The sequence below is a fragment of the Diadema setosum genome, chromosome 3 (assembly GCF_964275005.1).
Source record: "Diadema setosum chromosome 3, eeDiaSeto1, whole genome shotgun sequence".
Lineage (NCBI taxonomy): Eukaryota > Metazoa > Echinodermata > Echinoidea > Diadematoida > Diadematidae > Diadema > Diadema setosum.
In genome coordinates, this window is record NC_092687.1 from 20,373,875 (window position 1) to 20,398,052 (window position 24,178).

At 40.6% G+C, this 24,178-nt stretch overlaps 2 protein-coding genes across 2 annotated transcripts in view; both read right to left on the reverse strand.

Annotated features, from left to right (window-relative positions):
• LOC140226545 (uncharacterized) overlaps positions 1-24,178 on the reverse strand; it is a 125,202-nt gene that overhangs the window by 12,968 nt on the left and 88,056 nt on the right. Inside the window, exons 20-22 of the mRNA XM_072306996.1 lie at positions 17,827-17,922; positions 3,754-3,849; positions 1,055-1,132 (exon numbers count right to left, since the gene is read on the reverse strand). Of these exons, the coding sequence (XP_072163097.1) occupies positions 1,055-1,132; positions 3,754-3,849; positions 17,827-17,922 (270 nt within the window). The remainder of the gene's footprint in view (positions 1-1,054; positions 1,133-3,753; positions 3,850-17,826; positions 17,923-24,178) is intronic.
• LOC140226500 (uncharacterized) lies at positions 7,347-8,701 on the reverse strand. Its single transcript, XM_072306963.1, has one exon. The coding sequence runs from the start codon at positions 8,658-8,660 to the stop codon at positions 7,347-7,349; it is 1,314 nt and encodes a 437-aa protein (XP_072163064.1). The 5' UTR covers positions 8,661-8,701.

Genomic DNA, 24,178 nt, shown 5'->3' on the forward strand with positions numbered 1-24,178 from the left:
CACTGCGTAATTTCTACTTTTCCTTGTTAGCATTTGACCTTGACCTTTTGACCATTGACCTCTTGCCAATGTCACTAAAATCTCCTCAACTAATTGCCCCATCATACATCATACTTAGACCAAGTTTGGTGAAAGCTGCTTCATCCAGCTTTAAGTTATCACATAAACAGATTCATTTTAGGATTTGACCTTGATCTTTGACCTTTGACCTCAGTCCAATTTCACTAAAAAAACTGATCATGTAATTGTCCCATCATACATCATCCTCGGACAAAGTTTGGTGAAATTTACTCGATCCAGTCTTGAGTTACTGCGTAAACGGATACAAATTCATGATTTGACCTTGACCTTTGACCTTTGGCCGATTTCACCTAAAATCTAATCAAATAATTGCCCCATCATACTTTATACTTGGACCAAGTTTGGTAAAATTCCAGTCAATATTTCTCAAGCTATCGTGTAAACGAATGCGGACGGACGTACGTATGGACGTACGGACGGACGGACAACCCGAAAACATAATGCCTCCGGCACCACTACGTGGCGGAGGCATAAAAATCATCCTTGTCGATTCTGTGTCGGCCGACATCGGCAAGCACACAGTACTCAAATCCTATCATCAAGTCACAAAATATAGCCACATAACATATAACAAGTAATTGTGATCGGAGAGGTGAAGAAGTGATATAAAGAGTATCTCAAGATATTTATTTAAATTCTTGTTTCTCTGTTTCTGTATTTGTTTTAAGAATACCATACAATGAAACATCTAGAGCAGAGCTGATTTTTCTTTTCTTTTTTTTGGGGGGGGTGTGAAAAGAACACCAATAAATCATTGAGGTCACTGACAGAATCTGAGCAGTATATCAAATATTAAGTGAACGACTTTCATCTGTTTATGCGTTTGCATGATTACTAGTATATATTTGCACGATACCTTCAATAGTGATTCTCTAAATCGATACACCTTGATACTTCTTGAGAGAAGGGGAAATGAAGGCATTGTAGGATTGCCTGACTATTGAACAAAGAGAAAAACACAAGCATGGAATACCTTCTTGAGAAGAGTCAGAGTCCATTCTTCCATTTCCACATGCACAGCTGTTGCTACTACGATTTCTCTCTCCTTGTTCTGCCAGGAATACAAAAATGAACTAGAAATGTCGCTACGGCAACTGGTGTATGCCTCCGCCATAATGCATGGTTCTCCTAATAGGTCTATAGTACAATGTCTTGACAATGTGTGATGAACGTTTCACACAATCGGCAAAATATTAAAATGACAGGTTTGCCACAAATGTGCTGAATGTTCACTTTCCTAGAACTAGGTTAAATTGGATAAATGATTAAAACGTCAGAGTGCAGGTATTTGGGGGAACTGATGATTTTTACTTGACTTTTGACCCTTTTATAAGTTTATGCAGTGATTAATTTTCAAGGTATTGAGAAAAAGTATAATTTCAGTATCAAATGGTAAAATAGTATTAGCTAAACCTGGCCTTTGACCTTTGACCTCACACTTCCAAAGAGAATCACTGTTAGGTAGAACATGCATAAATATGTAAGTTTCATGATAATACCTTGAGTTACTTTTGAGATATGGAGGAAGAAGTACAATTTAGCACTTTCATTTGACCTTTGACCTTTTGACCTTTGACCTTTTGGCAAGAAACTTCCCACAGAATATATATTGGGTTATACATGCATACATCAAGTTTTAAAAAAAATCCTTCAGGCATTGCATAAATATAAGGAAAGCAGTGATATTTTGAGGAGTTGACCTTGACCTTTGACCCCTTGACCTTTGACCCATGACCCCCAACTTCCCTAGATAATCACTGCCCATCGGTACATGCATATATACTAAGTTCCATGAAGATACCTTGAACCATTTGCGAGATATGGAGAAAAACATGAAATTTCAACCTTTTTTTAACAAAATAACCTGTGACCTTTGACCTATGACCCGTGACCCTAAAATCCAAACAAAGTATCATCCCCCCAGGATATACCCTCATACCAAGTTTGAAGCAAAACCACCTCACGGTTCTTGAGATATCGACAAAAACAAAACGGGACGGACGGACGGACGCCCCGAAAACATAATGCCTTCGGCCACTTCGTTGGCGGAGGCATAAAAATTGAAGATGTACACAAAAATACAATTTCAAACTAGAAATGTCGCTAAGGCGACTGGTATGCCTCCACCATAATGCACGATTCTCCCAATAGGTATATAGTACATGTAGACAATGTGTGATTACATTTTCACAAAATTGGCAAAATATTAAAATGACAAGTTTGTCACAAATGTGTTGAATGTTCACCTTCCTTGACCTAGGTTTAATTGGATGAATAGGAGAGCATGTACTTTGGGATTTAAGGACTTTAACTTGACTTTGACCCATTCATAAGTTTATGCATTGAGTAATTTTCAAGGTATGGAGAAAAAATGCAATTTCTATAATGAAAAGTTCATTGTTACCATTTTCATCTGGCCTTTGACCCTAAAATTCATAGGATAATCACTGTCAGGCACAACATGCATGCATAAATACGTAGTAAGTTTCAAGATAACTTGAGCCACTTCTGAGATATGGAGGAAAAACTTTCCTTCGATCTTTGACCTTTTGACCTTTGAGGCAAAAAAAAAAAGAAAGCTTCCAGAGAATCTCTATTAGGTTATACATGCATACACCAAGTGTAAAAAAAGATAATCCTGCTGGCATTGCATAAATATGAGGGAAATAATAAAATTTTGAAGTGTTGCCCTTGACCTTTGACCCATGAACCCTAATTTCTCTAGATATTCACTGCCAGACAGTACATGTATATATACGTTCCATAAAGATACCTTGAACAATTTCCAAGATACAGAGAAAAAAGTTAAGTTTTCATATTTTTACTTGACCTTTTTACCTTTGACCTCATGACCTCCAAACTTTCACCAAAGAATCTTAATTGGGTAATACATGTATACACTAAGTTTCGAGAAAATAATTATCTTCAGGCATTGCATAGATATGGTGGAAATAGTGAAATTTTACGTATTTAACCTTGACCTTTTGACCTTTGACCTTGAGCATGTGCACCCATAAGTTGTTAGGCACAACTTCACCCCCTAATACACATATATGCCAAGTTTCATTAGGATACTTCAAAAGGTTTTTTAGTTACGCTGTCCACAAATTCATTACGGACGGAAGTACAGACGGAAGGACGGACGGACGGACGGACGGACAACCCGAAAACATAATGCCTCCGGCACCACTTCGTGGCGGAGGCATAAAGAAGATACACTCCAAACTGAAAGAACGCTAATTATCTATCGGGAGACTTTAACATCAGGAAAGCTCATGAGCACATTGGTGTAATAAGGTCAGCGAGATTTATCAAGGTAGCTTTATGTGTGTGTTTGTGCGAATGTGTGAGGGTCAGTGCCGTATATAAAGAGAGTCTGGCCACCTCGGTTTTCGGCTTATGAGTTTTGAAGCCTGTGATTGGTCAAAACTGGTCCCGTGATCTTTGTGGAGCCATGTCGTTACCAAAGTGCGCTCATACGCAGTGTCCATTGTTCACAACCCCTTAATTGGCTTGCTTTCATTATTACGTCTGAGTATACACGCTAACCCTGTAACGCGTAATAGGCAAAGTAACGACATGGCGTCCAATTTAGCAGATGTCCAGACTCTCTTTATATACGGCACTGGAAGAGGAAGCGGGTGGAGTCAAAGGAAAAGGCATTTTACGCACCTTCCTCACAAAAAGTTCCACCAAAACCCTCAGAACAGGTACAAGTGCTGTTCTCGCAAGATCCGCCGTTCTGGCACGGATTGTTGGCGCAGTCAACTAACATGAGGGAAAAGCAAAACATACGACAAAATAGAAAATTTAAATGAGAACTTACCTGTTTGAAATTTAAATTGTATTTTATGAGGAAGGCGAAGGAAGAGACTACGATGCATAAGAGTAATAATAGGAGAGCCCGCACGCGCGTCCAGCAATATTAGTAGCTCCGAAAAATGTGAATACCAATACCAGCAGTCATCCTACTGCTATTGAGAACTACCTGAGATTATGAAGAAGGGTGGGAGAGGAGGGACTGTAGTCTCTTCCTTCGCCTTCCTCATAAAATACAATTTAAATTTCAAACAGGTAAGTTCTCATTTAAATTTTCTATTTAATTTCGGAAGTCTCGAAAGAGACTACGATGCATAAGAGTAATAATAGGAGACTTTGAAGCTGGTAGTCACATTTTTTGGCCACACAGAACTGTGCCAATGACCATAATAACCACAAGGGGTACAATGTATGGCTTTACCTTTTACGATAATACTGCATGGCTGAAACCCCCATTCTCATTCCTGAGGGGTTTCGCGTAATAAGTTTGAAATGTCTTCTCGTTACTCCAGCCTGCCTGTGCCAAAATCTCATGTACAGGCAGATCTTTCCTCTGGGCAGCAGACGCTGACGCTGCTCTCGTGGAGTGTGCCGAGAACAAGCTGGTGTCAATCCCAGCTTCTGTCATAACTGTCTTAATCCATCGTGACAAAGTTTGGGTAGAAACCCTGTGATACGGTTTACAAAAACTTATTAACAGATACTTTTGGTCCTTCCTAATGATCTGAGTCCTTCTCAGATACTCTCGAAGGTATCGTACAATGCAAACTCTTCTGTCTGGAGGGTACGCTCTTAGGCATACGACTTGGCCTGTATTACCAGGTCTGTGGTGCTTTAACAAGTCATCAATGACGAAATTGACAGAGTTGTCTTTGAATGTCATTTTGTCTATTCTCAAAGCATTCAATGTCTGCACCCGCTGTGCTGAGAGAAGCGCTAATAACATTGTCACTTTCAACGTTAGCTCTTTCAAACCCAATTCGCCTGCAGGTGATTTCCTCCTCAGATAGTTGAGGACAGTTCTAACGTCCCACACCTCCGTGTAGCGTGGTCTGGGGGGTCGTAAGTGAAAGACTCCCTTCACAAATCTAGTTATTAGAGGGTGAGTGCTTATGGAAAACGAACTGTCTGTGAGTGTCAGAAAAGAAGCCAGTGCACTCCTAGCAGAGTTTATAGTACCGTAGCTGGCTCCCTTATGGAACAAGTCTGAAAGAAATTCTAGTGCCCATTCCGATGAGGTCTGGAGATAGTTAATGTTGTTGGCAGTGCAGAAAACTTTCCATGTGCTGATGAAGCTATGATATTGCTGTCGTGTAGATTTCCTCCAAGAAGCTACGATGACCTTGACGGTCCCTGCACTCAATCCCTGCGACCTGACGGGTTGGCTGAAAGCCTGCAACAAGCAAATCCAAATGTTTGTGTAAGGGGTGGGGCATGAAAGACACAGGTTGAACAAGAAGTTGTGCATGTCTACGTAGGACAAGTGGTTTTTCAGTCAGCATGTCCTGAAGTGCTGGGAACCATGATTGTGTTGGCCAGTTTGGTACTACTAACAACCCTGTGGCTTTATCTGCCCTAATCTTTTGCAGACATTTAGGGATAAGGCAGAAGGGAGGGAAAGCATAGAACCATAATGGACCCCAATCCACTGTAAATGCATCTACATTCTCTGCCGAAGGATCAGGCTGCCAAGTGATATACCTGGGTAGCTGTGCATTAAGTCTGGAAGCGAAAAGATCGATTTCAGGGGGGCCGAAATGTTCTACCACTTCAGTAAATTGGGCTTTGTTAAGCATCCACTCTGTTCGATCATTAAACTTCCTTGACATGAAGTCTGCTGTGGTATTGAGCCGTCCTGGCAAGTAGGCGGCTGTGATCCAAATTTGTCTTTCAATACACCATTCCCAAATATCATGTGCCAAATTGTTGCATTCCTGGGATCTGAAGCCCCCCATATTGTTGATGTATGAGACTGCAGTTGTATTATCCATTCTAATGAGAACATGAACATTTCTCAGGTTTGAGCAAAAGGACTTCAATGCCAATCCTGCTGCAAGGGTTTCTAGATAATTTATCTCATTGTTAACAGCCTTTTCTCTTTCCACTTCATTCCATCGTCCCCCTATGTTTGTGCACATGTCTGTTGCTCCCCAACCAGACCCACTCGCATCAGTGCGCAATTCTATTGTATGCCTGGGTCTGTCGATAGGATTAGAGGTGTACTGTATGTGATCGATCCACCACTTAAGTTCCTGTTTGGCTCTATTAGATAAGCTCATTTTCCTATCAAAATGACCTTTATTGGCCTTCAATGCCAAAATCTTCTCTTTTTCCAAGATTTTGTAGTAGAGGGGCCCATATTGGGCTGCAGGAAAAGTAGCAATCAGTTTCCCTATTACTCTAGCCACTTCTCGGATAGAGGATTCTGTGGCATGCAACAGACTTGTGCACTCAGCAGTGATATCTTCCTTCTTAGATTCAGGAAGAGTAACTGTCATGTTCACAGAGTTAAGGACAAATCCCAAAAAGGTGATTTCTTTTAGTGGGTTTTAACACTGATTTAGTCTGATGGACAAGAAACCCCAAGTCTTCGAAGAGATCAGTCGTAGCATCGACTGCTCTTTGAGTGCTAGCCTCACTCTTCCCAATAATGATAGTATCATCTAGGTATCCCACTACCATGTGACCTGCTCTTCTCAGATGAGCAAAAACTGGTTTGAGAAGCTTTGTGAACAAACGCGGTGCTGTACTAAGCCCGTTTGGCAGTGCGCAATATTGCCAAAGTTTGCCCTGCCACACAAATCGCAGGTATTTCCTATCCTGCGGATCAACTGGTACTGAATAGTAAGCATCCTGAAGGTCGACTGAGGCTAGAAAGCAATCAGGTGTAATAAATTGCATTGCTGTATGGATGGAATCCATTTTGAAATGCTGATAGACTAGGCTTTTGTTCAACTCTGAGAGGTCAAGAATGACCCGAAGGCTGCCATTCTTCTTAGGGCGGGTAAAAATGTTCGAGATGAACTCTCCCACTTCATGTGAACAAGGTTCAATAACATTCTTGGCTACCAGTGAATCAATTTCAGCTTGGATATTGGCCAAATCTTCATTCTTTACTTTGAACTGAACCAAAGGTTTAACCCTTTCAGGTGGAAAACATTCAGGCTTGAATTCAAGTTTATAGCCATTCACAGCTTGTAGTACTGTGGGATCTGAAGTTAACTTCTCCCAATTACATGCATGAAGCCTCAGTCGACCTCCAACTGGATGGTCATTTACACATGTAGTGGTAGGTCTAGATTCTATAGATCTAGTAAATTGAGGAGTAGATCTAGAATACTGCTCTTCTAGATAAGGTAGAAATGCATCATGGTCAGTTACTGACATGTCAAATGAGCAATATGTTGAATCTGTATCTCCTACCTCTTCAGAGGCGGGCTGTTGGGTTACTTGTTGTGGGGAGTCTTGCTTCTGGCCTGTGGATGAACTCTGCTCTGTGGCCGTTGCTGTGGGGGAGGTCGCGACTTCCCCTGGTAGCGCTGGTCTAAAAAAGGACGATTTGCCGTTCCATGCACGAAGCGTGAGGCTGTAGCGCTACGCGAGCCCGTCCAGCCCGCATCGCGAGCCTGCCGGCGAGCTCCGCTGTTGAAGGGCCGTCTGTACGGATGGAAAGAGCCGCTAGGACGAGAAGTATGTTTCTGCTGGGTCCTCATGACCCCAGCAGAGGCCTTATGTTGTTCTTTTAGATCTTTCATCTGTCTTGTAAGATCATCACCAAACAACAGCTGCGTGACTGGTGTAGAAGGCTTACAGAGATGCACGTATTCCGAGTTGATGTCCGGTTTAATCAGCTCCTTCCGCACGCAATTCAGTTCAAAGTGCGCATTACTCAATAGAGCAAGTGCGTCTTGCTGAGACTCGGAGATATCTCGCGCATCGAGAGAGCGAAGAAGAGCCCCAATACCGCGAGTCAGACATTTCTGCACTCTCTGTAGTTTCAAATCACGATTACGCGTGACGGACTGCAAGTGTTCCCAAATGGGAGCGTTCACTTTAGGTGTATCGACGTGGGGGCAGTTGCTCGGTGGGGGGGGGGGGTATTTTTCAACCGTTTCCTCGATGGCTTTATCTTCTAGTTTGTTGCCAATAAAGTAGTTCACCGATTTTGCGATTTCCTCGTCAACTGCCTCCCCAATCCCGAGGGGGATAGCATACTTGGCTGCCAACGGTGGTAGCTGTGCAGCAGGGGGAACCTCTTCCACCCCTTCGTCAAAATCGAACGGTCCATCACGCTCTGTAGCTGCGTCGTCAGACGTATCAAAATCGTCCCTAACAAAATGGCGGACGTTAGTAGGCAAGCGGGAAAATTCCTCCGCTGTAGATTTCGATGTAGACGCGCCTGTAAGTACCACAGCAGCACGGCTAGTGGTTTTATCATGCGATTGGGGAAGGTGTTTCACCACTTCGGCGAGGAGATTTTCAAGTTTGTCTAGACGAGAACTAACGTCCCCGGAGGTAGACGCCCGATCCTCGGAAGGGGCTTTTGATACCGTATGAGGAGCTTTTTTGGGAATTTTCTTCATCGTCTTCTTCCCTAAATCTTGAGCCTTTCCGATGCTCACATTCTTCTGTACGTGCGCCGTACCGGCATCGCCGGAGGGAGGCGCTGATGGTGGTAACTCTGACTTCGTGGCACAGACCTCCTGTCCACGTGTAGCACGTAAAGCGAAGGATGGATCGTGCTGCTCTTTCGAGCTCATATTTATCGAACCACCGTAACGTTTAGGCTCGAAAGATGCGTCAAAACACTTCTCAGTTGGTTCCGGAAGACCGGCGAAGCAAAATTTCCTCGCGAGAAGGAAAATTCCGGCGATGAATTTATGGAAAAATTTCAAACCGCGGAGCTATGCAGGAGAACCTCCTGTCGGCTGGAACGAACGCGAACGTATTGCTGGACGCGCGTGCGGGCTCTCCTATTATTACTCTTATGCATCGTAGTCTCTTTCGAGACTTCCGAAATAAAATGAACACTACTTTAGGGATGTGAATAAGGTTTGTGACAACACACATGGTATTCGAAGTCCCACGCATCCAAGGTTACCACATGCCCCTCTCAGCCAATTCGCGGGTGGTCTCGGCTCTAGTATACAAGCGGTGACTCTATGCAGGGAGGTGAGTGTCTCACCTCCCTGCACTATGTATGAACAGAGGGGCAAAAGTCAAAGTGCTCACGGGGCGCTCCCGGGCCGCGTATTTTTTATTTACACGCAAGCCTGTGGTTTTTCGCAATTTAATTCATTGAAACCGCTCGTGATGCGTCTATGCTTACTCCGCTCGGGTTGCGAAGAGTTCTGTCTGTACAGTGCCTCCGCTCGCGCCGATTCGATTCGTACACGTGCATCAGTGAGTGTTCGTACGCGCTGTGAAAGTTTTGCTTGCCGTGGTAGACCTGCATCCAATGTACGTATGTAAACGAGTGAGAGTGCGAAAAACAAAACAATACAAAACAAAAAATCTGAAAGTTACGGAATAGGCTGGTACGTGTGCATGTACATGCATCAAGAGAGTTGTGAAATAACATGATCGCTTAAATCTAATGACACCTGAATGGAATGAAATACATTGGAAAATGTTTACCATTTTTCTCATTTTAAAATTAATACATTGTATCAAAAGTAATGTATTTGTCTTTCAGACCCCCCCCCTCACTCTCCTATTTCTAAAACGTCTCTTTCTCTTCTCCCGTCTCTCCATACATCATAAGTATTTGTTCCAAATACAAACTCTCTCTATCCCCTTGACTCCCTCTCATATCACATGATTTGTTTCTAAGACCCCACATACATTGTATGTACATGTATTAATTTTATTTCTCAACCCCAACCCCCCTCTGTTATATCTGTTGCTAATAAAGGTCCTAAATCTATCTTCATACTGATGGTATATTATTTTGTTTCTCAAACATGCCCCTCTTTTCTTCATACTAATTTCAAAGACTCGATCACTCTGCATATATTCATTTTTCCGACCTCTCTCGACCCCCTCCTTTTTTCAAATGCATGACTCGTGTATTTTTCCCCTCCTCGATCATTGCTTGAATTATCACACAATTCATTTGTTTCTCATACTCTCTCTGTCTCTCCCCTTCTCTCTTTCTGATTCTTAAACTTTACAATGTTTGTTTACAAGACCACTTTCTACTCTCTACATTGATCAGTTTATCTAGAAACATGTACAGTCACATGTATATAGGAAAATTACACCACTATTGCATGAAGTCATTATGCACTTAATTCACTTCTTTATATTCAAGCACTTTTTTTTTTCATGAAGGTACAGATGTAATCTGATCCTCCAATATCCAAGAAGTATTGTAATACAAACTAGAAGTATCACTCAATGTGATTAATATACCCCCAACTAAACACTGAGGCAGTTAGCTCAACTAGCAACTAATTTGTATGCTTTTCTTGGAAAAAAATACCATGACAACATTGAATATAATTAACAGTACAGTAATGTCTTATTTTGCTCACTCACAATAATGTGCCATATCTCAAGTCAAGTGCTCAAAACCTGAGTGAGTAAAGTAAATAAATCAGCAATTTCTATGATTTTCATCAAAATATTGTTACCATGGCAACACAATGTTTGATATTAAGAAAAAATGAAGCTTGTAAAACTATTATCATAGCTGTCACATGTGCCAAATTTCAAGTCAGATGCTCAAAAGCTGAGGGAGTTAGGTGAATTCACCAATATCATTAATGTATGATTTTCTTTCAAAATATGCTGTCACCATGTTAGAGCCCACTAATGTCAACAAGAGACCCGGGGGTCACGCGCTCACCTGAGTATCACAAGTTCACCTTCCATGCATTCTTGCAGACTCTTACCTGAGAACATTGGAAACTTATGGTGGGGGGTAGCTTTGAGGGGTGCTGTTCGTTATTCCGAAGGTTCGATATTCCGAAGGTTCGTTATTCCGAAGGTTCGTTAATCCGAAACACGCAATTCCCTATACCTAGAGGTTCGTTCATCCGAAAATGAAAAAGGGTTCGTTAATCCGTACATTTGTGGCGTTATTCCGAAGGTTCGTTATTCCGAAGATTTGTTCATCCGAAAATGAAATTCGGAAAAACGAACCTTCGGAATAAAGAATCTTCGGACTGAAGAGCATTCGGAATAACGAACCTTCGGAATAACGAGCTGTAACCGCTTTGAGAATGGGGGCATGGTGTCCATTTACATATTACATCACACTGATAAAAATACCTGCCAAGTAGACTGTACTTTATAGAATGTTGGATTATGCAGCTTGGGGAAAAAAAAAGAAGACTTAAAGCCCTATCACTTTTGATTAGAACTAGAGAAAAATATTATTGAATATTCATTAATTTAGGAGGTTTGGACCCTCTGGGGCCCCCAAGGAAAGCATGGTGCCCATTTAAACACTTTGAGATCTTATCCCCATGGGAATGCTACTTGCCAAGTTTGGTGAAAATCCATTATGTTGTTTTCAGCAAGAAGATGAAAATTTAGGCCCTCATTTGGACCCCCCCCCCCCCATCCCATCACGCTTCCTTGGGTCCCAAGGGGGTGGGGGGAGGGGGAGGGCACCCCTGATTTTCCCATTAACAAACTCGAAACAACAGTCATCAATATACTGACTCATTGTATCAACTTAGCTCAATCACTCAATCACAATCACAAGGTATGTAAAGATTCCTTACAGGAGGGGGGGGGGGGGTGGGACCCCTGGGGGTCCCCCAGGTGGGGCATGGTGCCCATTTGATGGAATTGAGATTCTATCCCCCTAGGGATTATACCTGCCAAGTTTAGTAAAAATTTGTGATAGGGTTTTCAAGAAAAAGATGAAAATTTACAATTTCGGTCCAAGTTTACCTATGAGGAGGGGCATGGTGCCCATTTGATGGGAATGAGATTCTTTCCCCCTAAGGATGCTACCTGCCAACTTTGGCGAAATTTCATAATAGCATTTTCAAGAAAAATATGAAAATGTACAATTTGGGCCCCATTAGGACCCCTCCCCACCCCCCCCCCCTCCCCTGGGTCCCAAGGGGGGCACCCCTGATTCCGCCATGAACAAATTTGAAACTACAGTCATCAATGTACTAATTCATAACTTAGCTCTATCACTTCTGGTTCTAGAGAAGAAGATTTTTGAAGATTCCTTAATTTCGGGGGGTTGGGGCCTCTCTGGGGGCCCCCCAGGTGGGGTATGGTGCCCACTTGAACAAATTGAGCTCCTATCCCCCTAGGGATGCTCCCTGTCAAGTTTGGTGAAAATCGGTCGAGGGGTTCTCAAGAAGAAGATGAAAATGTAAACAGTTTACGCACGACGGACGACGCACGACGCACGACGCACGACGCACGACGCACGACGCACGACGGACGCCGGACGAAGAGCGATCGCAATAGCTCACTTGAGCCTTCGGCTCAAGTGAGCTAACAATAATCGACCACTAATGTCTTAACAACCACTAATGTGGCTGTCGCATCTTCAAGCTATATGCTTATTTGACAACAGTCTTCTGAATTTACACTCCCAATTCATGTGCCTTACTTCAGTCAGATCATTTGATTTTCTTTATTTCGAGTGGTTCCCAATCGACGTGTTCTCTTACTCTTTTCTTTAATCTGTACACGTATATATCTCAGTTTTATTTTCGGATGTACACACTGCATGTTCCATTGTCTCGTAAACAAAAAGAAATGACTGTATTTCATTTTTGTAATATCATGATCGATGCAGAAAATCCTTCATAAATTCATTCGAATTCGGATCGTGCAATATCATAACAACCTCTAATGTCATAACACGTCGACGACAAATGTCATAATGACCACTAATGTCATAACACGTCGACGACTAATGCCAAAATCGAATTAACCACAAATGTCATAACACGTCGACCTAAATGTCAAAATTTCCAAATTTACTGCAAATGTCATAACGCGTCACAGGGGAGGATCCAGGAATTCCGTAAAGGGGAGGCGCCATTGCAAAATCAAAGGCTGGCGCCCCCCCCCCCCTCCCATTTTCTTCTTTTTATTTTTAACAAAATATAGAGAGGGGGCACCAGAGAGGGATGCGCCCCCTCTCGATCCGCGATTGCTTCAACCACAAATGTCAAAATCGAATTAACCACAAATGCCATAACACGTCGACCAGAAATGTCAAAATTTCCAAATTTACTGCAAAATGTCATAACGCGTCACAGGGGATGATCCAGGAATTCTGTTAAGGGATGAGCCTTTACAAAATCAAAGGCTGGCGCAACTCCCTCCCTTTTTTTTTTCATTTTTTTCTTTTGTTTTAAGAAAAATAGAGACGGGGAGGGGCGCCGCGCCCCACTTTATAGATCTGCGACTGCGTCAACCACAAGTTAATGGCAAAACCCATTGCTTGCACTACAGGGATTAATCCAGGAATTATTCCGTAGAAGGGAGGCGCCTTTACAAAATTATTAAAGGCTGCCAACCCCCCCCCCCCCCGTTTTTTTTTTATTTCTGTTGTTTAAACAAAACAAACACACAAAAAAGGGAGATAAGAGGGGATGCGCCGCCCCCCCCCCCCCCCCCATCCGCGATTTCGTCGACCACAAAATTATGTCGAAAACGGATTAACCACCAATGTCATAACACGTCGACCAGAAATGTCAAAATTTCCGAATTTACTGCAAATGTCATAACGCGTCACAGGGAGGATCCAGGAATTCCGTAAAGGGGAGGCGCCTTTACAAAAGTAACCCCTCCTCCATTTTCTTTCTCTTTCTTTTTTTCGTTTAAACAAAAGAAATAAAACGAAAAAAAATAAGGGGGATGGGGTTGCGCCAGCCTTTCATTTTGAAAAGTGTCTCCCCTGTACGGAATTCCTGGATCCGCCCCTGAAAGGCAAGCAATGAGTTTTGACATTAATGGATGACGCAATCGCGAATCGAGAGGGAGCGCATCCCCCTCTGGTGCACCCTTTCTATTTTTGTTAAAACAACAGAAGTATAAAAAGAAAAAAAATGGGGGCGGGGGGGGGGGGGTCGCGCCAGCTTGTAGTTTTGAAAAGTCGCCTCCCTGTAATGCAAGGACTGGGTTTTGCCATTAACTTGTGGTTGACGCAGTCGCGTTTCTAGAGGGGCGGCGCGGCGCCCCTCTCCGTCTCTTATGTATTTCTGTTATAACAAAAAGAAATAAAACGAAATAAAAGGAAGCTGGTTGCGCCAGCTTTTGATTTTGTAAAGGCGCCTCCCCTTTACGGAATTCCTGGATCTTCCCCTGTGACACGTTATGACATTTGCAGTAAATTTGGAAATTTTGACATTTCTGATCGAGGTGTTACGACATTATAATGGTTAATCCGATTTTGACATTGAGTGGTTGACGCAATCGCGGATCGAGAGGGGGCGCTTCCCTCTCTTGTGCCCCCTCTCTATATTTTGTTAAAACAAAATAGATAAAAAGAAGAAAATGGGGGGGGGGGGTCTCGCCAGTCTTTGATTTTGTAAAGGCGCCGCCTTTACAAAAGCAACAGATATAACAGAGGGGGTTGGGGTCTGAGAAATGAAATTAATTCATGTACATACAATGTATATAGAGAGGGGGTCTTAGAAACAGAAATCATGTGATATGAGAGGGAGTCAAGAGAGATAGAGAGGGCTTGTATTTGGAACAAATACTTATGATGTATGGAGGGACGGGAGAAGAGAAAGAGACGTTTTAGAAAGAGAGTGAGAGGGGTCTGATTATTCATACAGGATACTTTTGGTACAATGTACCCCCCCCCCCTAATTTTGAAATGAGAAAAAAAGGCAAACATTTTCCAATGTATATATGATGTTTATTCCATTCAGATGTCATTTCACGATCATGTTATTTCACAATTCTCTGATACATGTACATATACATATGTACCAGCTATAGCCTATTCCATAACTTTCACTACTCTCCCTTCAATCTTTCCATCCATGCTCTTCTTCTCCACTCCTTTTCCCTTCAATCTTTCCTGTCAATATCTAAATTATCAATCAACGGAGATGGAAAAAGTGCAGTTACATTTTTACATTCTGTTAGATTACTCGTCATGTGTAGGCCTAGCGTGTCGATATGCGTTTCAATATCGGGGGGGGGGGGAGAGAGGATTGGCTTCACCTTCAGTCCCCCCCCCACACACACACACACACACATTATCAGTAAACGCAAACGTGTAGGCCTACAAAGACACGAAAAATGACCACACTGTAAAAACATCGGTGTTAGATTTAACACCACGGGTGTTAAATCTAACACCGATCAAACTTCAATAAAGGACCACACCCACAGGTGTTAAAAATGCACTGTGCTGGTGTTGAAAAGTGTTCACCTGACACTTCGTGGTGTTAATTTGACACTGTACCTGGTGTTATTTTGACACTGTACTGGTGTTAATTCAAAAATGACACCACATGGTGTTGATTTGATATTTGTTGGTGTTAATATCAATGGTTTAACACCCGTCCAGCTTAAATAAGAGACCACACCAGCTGGTGTTACTTTGGTGTAAATTTATTTTCACATTTTTTCAAAAATCTAGTATTTTAATGTAAAATTCTTGATCGTCTTGTTTAAATTAAAAATCAACAAGAAGTGCAGTTACTAAGAAACTCTTCAAAAAACAGTTTAAAATTTGGAAATGACACCCGTAGGTGTTAATCTAACACCATAAATGAGCACCGAAAATTTAACACCAGCTCGGTGTTCACTATTTAACACCGGACTTTTTGCAGTGCATCTACATAGTAAATGTAATTCTTTGGGAATATGCTCAGCGCCCCTACCATCCCTTTAAAAAACACTCCAAATATATGTATATATATATATATATATTGATAATAATACAGGGTACTTATAATGCGCCAGTTCCACATAGGTAATAACGTGCTCAAGGCGCAGTAGAAGAAGTAAGTTATGAAATACAAAAATCCTTACACAAACATGCACATGAAAATGAACGACACAATAATGATAATGAAAAAATATACATCATAATATACAATTCTACTGGAAAATGGTCATGAACAAATGAGTCTTGAGGGCAACTTTAAAGGAGTCAACATTCGAAATGTGACGGATAGCTTGAGGCAACTGATTCCACAGGTAAGGTCCAGCATGTGCAAATGACCGATCCCCCCATGATTTCTTCGTTTTTGGAACAAGAAGCAATCTACAATCGGATGACCTTTAACATATGGGGCCCGTTGCATAAAAGTTACAATTATGGTAACTTTGCCATCCAATGGTAACTTCCATGGAATTCTTGATTTTGATTGGCTGTTGAGCATTGTTACCATGGTAGTTACCATTGGATGGCAAAGTTACCATAATTGTAACTTTTATGCAACGGGCCCCTGGAAGGATTATAAAATGTCAGTAGATTAACATTGTACTCTGGGGCAGATCCGTGTATGCAATGAAAAACAAATAGTAATAGTTTAAATACAATGCGAGATTCAACACGTAACCAATGCAATGAGGACAAAACAGGGGTAATGTGAGTATTTCGCCTGGTAAGGGTAACAATGCGGGCTGCTGAATTTTGCAATTTTTGTAACCGTGAAAGTTGAGGGTGGTAGCTGAAATAGGAGTGCATTACCAAACTCAAGTCGGGATGATAGAAGACCATGAACTATTTTTTCTGTGGCTGAACGAGTTAAATACTTGCGAATAATACCCAAATTGCGTATTAACTGATATCTCACGGATTTACAGACAGCAGAGATCTGAACAGACATGGACATTGTAGAATCAAATAATACTCCAAGATTTCTACATGATTTAGATGGAGCAATAACCACATCATTGTCAACCGTTAAAGAAGGAAGACTAACCTTGGAAGGAAGACTAATATATATATATATATTATTATGTATAATAATTATTTGGTCAGTGTAGCCCATTATAATATACACCAATAAAGTATTGTGGTCTTGAATCCATGGAACGTATACCCGAAATAATATTGATCACTTTTGTGCAGGTTTGATGAGATATCACAGAATATTCATTGCTTTTTTTTATCTCTTTCCTTATGATTCTCTCTCTCTCTCTCTCTCCTCCTGGTCAGATTTTTTTGTTTTGTATTATTTTCCTTTTCGCACTCTCACTCGTTTACATACGTATTGCTTTGTACATGTACTAATTGGATGCAGGTCTACCACGGCGAGCATAACTTTCACAGCGCGTGCACACACTCACTGATGAATGTGTACCACAGAACTTTGATGTGTACGAATCGAATCGTCGCGAGCGGAGGGTTCAGTACTCACAGAACTCTTCGCAACAAACAACCCTAGTGGAATAAGCATAGACGCATCACGAGCGGTTTCATTGAATTAGATTGCGAAAAGCCACAGGCTTGCGTGTAAATAAAAAATACGCTCCCGGGCCCAACTGCGTGTATAAAGGGGTATAAGAAGGGCGGGAGGAAACGATTGATGGTATGTGTACAAGAGAAACAAGTCGAACCTGACTCGTTTTGATCAATCAGGGTTTGAACAAAACCCACTGAAGACGTGCAGGCATTGTTCCGGTAAGATACGGCCTTCTGACACGAATGTTAGTGCAGTCAGCTAAGGTTAAAATTTGAAGAAAAAAAAAAACACACACACACATACACACACACATTATGAATACCTTCTTGAATAGAAAATGAAAAAAAAAAAAAAACGACAGTAAATTACACCTGCACAACATGTAAGAGATAATAGTAAACAACAAGAAACGAGAAACTACGGAATGGACCGATAAGAACTTTGCAGAAAAATCGATGAATAAATGTTGTAGCATAAAACACACATACAGGCAACTGCAGTTACACGACTATATTGATCATGTTTATCTATCAAATTAAAATGACGAAGTAATTTTACACACCATGCTCACAGAGTGATCCAGTAAAGTTCGCAGCACACGTGCACGCGTTGTTTTCGCAAGATGCCCCGTTTTGACAAGGATCGTTGGAGCAATCAACTGAAGGAAGCGAGAGAAAAATCAATGTATTATATTATAATATGGTAATTGATTACTATGCCTAAAACGTCTGCACTACTGCCGAGAGTAATGAAAATGGCTCACTCCATGATGATATTAGATCATTTTCATTTTAAAAAGGTGTTATCATGGCAACGTACGGTTCGACACTGAAGAGAAATGCAGCTGTGAAGTGCTTCTATCATGGAAGTGTATTTTTCAACATTTGCAACAAATGTATTTTGCCCATATCCAAATTCCGTTTATTTGCATGCGCAAAATCTCAAGTCAAAATAAAATCTGAAACTGAGGAACATAAACAGTTCTGTCGACAACATGTTGTGTTGTTTTCATTCAACAACAACAAAAAGAAGTTGTTACCATGGCAATGCATTGCTCAACATTGATTAACATTTTAGCTGCACATCTATAACAGGCATATATGTGTGGATTTCAAGTCAATTTTACAAAAACTATAAAACAAAAAGTAGTTTGATCCGCAACATTTGCTACAATACGTCCTACCAGGGAGGTGTTTAGATCTGTGTATATCATCACCTCAGAACAAGGAGGGTGTTAAGACCATGCAAAATCTCCCTGAGCATATTTGGAAGCCCAAAGCCATGCCACAGTGCGGTCTTTCACCACATATAGGCCGTATGGAGAGCCCTCTGGGTTTTTATGAAACAGGCGAAATGTCTTATGTTTTTAATGTGTTTCCCATAATCAAGATTGACTTTTATCCGTCAATTTTATTGAGGTTCATATATATTATTACTGTCTCTGACAGTAACTTTGGATGTTAGTGACATACTTTTATCATATTAACATCGGATGTCGTGCCATTAGTATCTCTTTAGGTGGAATGAGCGCTTTATAAGAATCTATTATCATTTCTTTTTTATAATGCATGTAATTAGCAAGCATGGTTTGATAGTAGCTGCATGCTTGACAGTGCAACTTTATTTAGCATCAATGCTTTTGAATTGAATTGGGTGAAAATGAATTTCAAAGAAAAACAGATTGTCACTTTTAGTATCTAATCATGTGCTTTGGGACATATTTCAATAATGTAAGTATTTTGAATATGTTATGTTGTGTTTTAATACGATTGCGCAAGAACTACACGAAAGTACTCCCTAACGTGTGTAAGATAAAGTAGCTGATGAAATTTTCAGTACTTACAAGGAAATTGTAAAACTCATTTATTGTTCCCTCTTGCAAATAAAGCTATTGTTCGTTTGTTTGTTTTTGTGGTCATGAAGTTAGGCATTAAAGTACATCTTAAGGCACTTAAACAATCAATTTATACTACTAACATCGTGATGATTCCAGTTCTTTGAATAGGCAATAAACAGTTCTTCCATAACAATTTACTAATATCCGATTTATACCTTTTGAATATTTTATTTGAATGGGTTCTATGTGATCTATTGTGATAAGTATTATTGATGAAATAAGTGTATTGTATTCGAAGCAATATTTTTTTTTTTTTAGAAAGAGCAACTATATATTATGTTATTCATCATTGTTCGAAATCTAATTTCGAAGTGACATATAGATTATATTTCTATTGTGATTTCTGAAGTTGGGCTTTAAATAAACTTAAACATATCTTGCCATTACTTACACGTTTTTAAGTTTTTGATATTATTTTTTTTTTCACTTTACGTGACTATTGTATCATTATGTGGGGCAACGATATAACTGATGGATTTGTAAGTACAAAAGACAACTGTCAGATTGATACTGACCTGTTTCATGGTAAGGCGCCACATTTCTTTTCTTTTTTTTTATTTTCAGTCTACTAACACAAAATGAGAGTAAATTCATTAAGTGTCGTGATATGCGTACTTGTATGTTAGACCACCATGGGGTTTACCTCCCACAGCATCACAAAAATGCAACTCCAAAGTGTTTACGCACAGTAAAGGTGAGATGTGCCCAAATCGGACCCACTGGATGTCAACCTGGCAAACATCCTTTCTTTTTCTTTTCTTTTTCAATCTTTGCCAGTCCATTAGACGACTGCAAACTAACTGAACATAATTATATGTGTTTAGTGAAGAAGTGACCATATAAGAGTAAAATCATATTACAGTCACAAATTTCAGCTCCTTTTTGTAACATTTTTCTTCTTTCCAAAATTTATTTTCTCGGTAGATGTAACATTTCCGTTCTCGTAAGAATCTATTAACGTGGGGTGGGAAAGAAAATAAAAGCAGGTCTCAGAAAAATAAAGTCAGAGTATAGTATACATTGTAGTTTTGGATAGATAACTGTAGGCCTACAAAGTTTGTTTGTACTTTAGTTCCGTCTGATGAAATGACAGTAATTAAAATAAAAAATGTAAAAAACGCACATACTTCTCCAGTCACATGTAGACTATTGGTACGATGTCCTGTATGAAAAAAAAAAAAAAAAAAATCTACTTGAAGACTTTGTTCTGATGGTCCTAGACCTTGGAGAGAATTTATCAATCAGATTTAATGATACCGACCTCTTGTGGTTCGCCCCAGGTGACTAGCAATTGTCGGCAAACAGTATCAAACAGGCACACTGTGCCATACGCTTGAATGAATGACCACCATGCTGTTGCTCGGTTTCTGGATGTACCAAATGCTCATTTGTCGGAGAGAAATCACTTACAATCAAGCAAGAGGTGCAGTGTGATGGCGGTTGTGTTGCACAGTACAAGAGTGCTCCTGCTTTCATGATGTCAGCCAGAAAGCAAGCAAAGGCTGACTTGGGGTTCAGAGTAGATAGGGCTTTCTATGGGTCTGATTATGTCAACGGGGAGTCCGATGGCATCGCCAATAACGTCAAAGCTCGCACGCATGGAGTCGACTGGGCGGGTCAATGTTGGTACTGGCTAAGATTTTGACCTATTTCTGGGTCTAACATGTCTACTTTGCTCCTCCCCGTCAACTACTACTATGAGCAAACGTAATACAAGCCTACAACCATCGAGAGAACCATACTGTTTGAGAAACAGGTCCAGAACTCAGCTATTAAGTTCCAACACTTCAACAGCCGGCAGGGCACATCTACAACAGGCTACTGCAGCAGACGCACCACCCGAAACCTCCCCGCTCAGCCAACGGTCTGAACCGGTTAAAGAAAACTCTGTAGCGGATACGCAGCAACCCACGCACCATTCGTCGTGCAGTACCATGGCGCCTGGGACTGAAGGTACGTTAAGCCATTCCGAATTCACAAGGGTCACTGAAAAAATTATGGATAAACTGGAAACGCTTTCAGTGAGCGTTAATGCAATTCGTACTGAAGTATCTGACATACGAAATACCTTGACTGAGTTGCAAACTGCTGTTTCAGACTCGAGTGCAAGACTTACTACCATTGAGAATGACACTTACCCCAGATGAAAAGAGATAGAGTGAAGATGGAAGCTGAGTTGAAAGAACAGATACTTTTAATGGAATTGCATGACAGGAAACTTAATTTGTTGATTTATGGAGTAGAAAATCGGCAAAACGAAAAGGCTGTTGAAGTTGTGAGAGATGTAATTAAACAGCTTGGTTTTTCTGAGCAACAAGTGAAAGGAATGTTTGTAGTGAATGCGCACCGCCTTCCTAGACGTCCGGTGGCTGGTAGTGACGAACAGAGCAGGCGTGGCCCTGACCCGATTATCGTTTGATTTGGCGCCATGTTTGATCGAGATGCGGTTTGGAATGCGTACCAGAGAATGCATATGCGCCCCGCCACAACGAGAGGTCAAGCCCCTGCTCGACCTAACTTCCGGCTCGCAACAGACTTACCAGCGTCACTCAAGAAACGCTTTCAGTTGGAGCAAAAGGCCTATCACATGAGGAAGAATGAAAATAAATCAACCAGAATAAAAGTGGTCGGGGTGAAAGTTCTGTTGGAATGCAGGGAAAAGGGTTCGCTATCAGCATGGAGGGTAGTTGGAGATTGAGTTTCAGATTGATCAGGACCAGTTTGATTTCTGCCAAATGAAACGCGGCCATCGTTTTGCTCTCCCTTCCCTTTGTACAGCGATACACAGTAAAATGATTAAGTCAAGTTTGAATTCATAATTTCTTCGAGTCCTATCTGTGTTGGAAAACGGAAATGGCAATGCCTGCGTTATTGTTGTAGCTAATGATTGTGACTTTCGTCGGCAGGAATGCTAGTAAACAAATTGGGCATTGTATTTTTCAGGTGAGCTGATAAGAGCAACACGACTTCATTATAAATGACATCTTGTGCGCAGGGTGCTTACAGGCGGCGTACCGGGAATGTGAAACACCCAAACTATAACAACAGAAGGATCAGACATTCTAAAGTTGCAAAGCAATGCAGCTGAGACATGGAGTGCATAAATTGGTTCCTATGGTTACGAGTCAACGGAACTGAATATGTATTAGTGTGTATTCATTGTAATAAGGAGAAGAGCTGAAGAGGAAAGCGATTCTTACCTCTGCTGAATAATTGGATTTTAGTATGTATGAAGCCCTTCGTTTTATTCTGTTCGAGGTTATTAGAGATTTGCCAAAACAAGCATCAAAATTACAGGTATTTCATGCACTGGTTTGTATTCATGGTTGCAAACAAGCATCGACCTCACATTTAATGTACTGGTTGTGTGCTTATGATTGTGTATCAGCTAGTAATAAAGGACGAGACATTTTTTTTTTTCAATCAACGCTTTTTGTTTTTGTGTAATGGACATTTTGTGTAATGGACAAGTTTTTGTGTAATGGACATTGGTAGTGGGTTAAACTGATACACTGTATTTTGTAACACTGTGCTTTGTTAAGGTCATTTGTAGGGGGTAAATTTGGTAAAGAAATGGTGGCAACACGAATGCATATCTGTGTATATGCGGCATTATGTGCCAAGTAACGGGAATGTATGTATAGTTAACAACCTGACAACAGAACTATGAGTTGAGAGTCGCAAAGTGATGCGGTCATGCTCTGGAATGTATAAATTGTTTTTTATGTCTATGAGGTAACTGGATGGAACATGAATTAGGGTGTTGTTTTTTTTTTGTTTTTTTGTGTGTGTTTTTTTTTTCTCAGAAAAGGATCCGAGATTATGAGGAAGGTGACTCTCACCCGAAATGCTGGAATTTGTAATATAGGACATTGTTTAAATTCTACTGCAGTTCATTAGGAACTTGACAAAACAAGAGTCAACGTTACAGTGTATTACGTTCTGGTTGTGTGTTCATGGTCGGATATCTGCTGGTTACAACACAACTTAGTTGCGTAATAATGTGGATTTTGTATTTTCGTTGTTTGGCTGGCCTCCACAAATATGTTCACACTCTTTTAGTGGGTAATATAGAGGCCGTAGTGTACTTTTTTTTTTTTTGCTGAAAAGGATCAGAACCTATTGTGAACTTCCTGTGTAAATTATTTTTTAGCTTTGATTAAGTAATAGACTTTCTCAAGTATGTATTTCCTTTTTGGGAAAACTACCTGATGTGCTAAAGCCCAATTATAGTGTTGTGTTGCTTTCGGTCTTTTTGGAAGATTATTGTAAGAGTAATCTTTGGTTTATCATGGATAATATGCACGGTGCAGTTTTGATATGGAAGTATATTAAGTTCATTATTGATGGGTGAAATATATATTATGGTGAAAGGTTAAACAAAATGAATACAGGGGGCATGTATCTTGAATACAAAACGTGTCTGAACAGTTGCACATCAATATAATGAAAGGATGATACGTTTTTATGTCATACGATATGACTTTGGATGCAATGTTGTTTGTTGTTTGTTTTTGTTTTTTTTTAACCGGAGTATATCCGTTTTGAAAAAGAATCTGAGCATATTATGATAACAAAAATGAATTTTGGCGTAATGCAGGATTTGTATTGCGCAACTTGCTATGGTTTAATAGATGAAAACTCATGTTTTGTGATCATGGAATTCAAATTTTCATTTTGATATAGTATGTATTCCCTGTGTGTTTGATGTGATCAGATAGACAACTTTACCGAGTGTTATGAATGTGACATTTCATGGAAAATTACTGTCACGTTTGTAAAGTTTCGTTCTCTTGTGAACACACTTGAAGATCAATTAATTTGTGTAATGAAAATAATATATATGGAATTTATTGACATTAGAATGAAAATGTATGGTTTTCGATTGTGTCTTTGACAGTGTTTCTGACAGCAAGTGCCGTCAGGTCTGAAGTAAGAATATCCATGATTTTGATTATTTAGCAAAACATTGCAGTGTAATCAGGATTAACAATGTTATTGGTTATAAGTTTTTTCC

What these genes read in the sequence shown, in the direction of transcription:
- LOC140226500 (XM_072306963.1), bottom strand. Translation starts at nt 8,660, where the DNA reads ATGAGCTCGAAAGAGCAGCACGATCCATCCTTCGCTTTACGTGCTACA.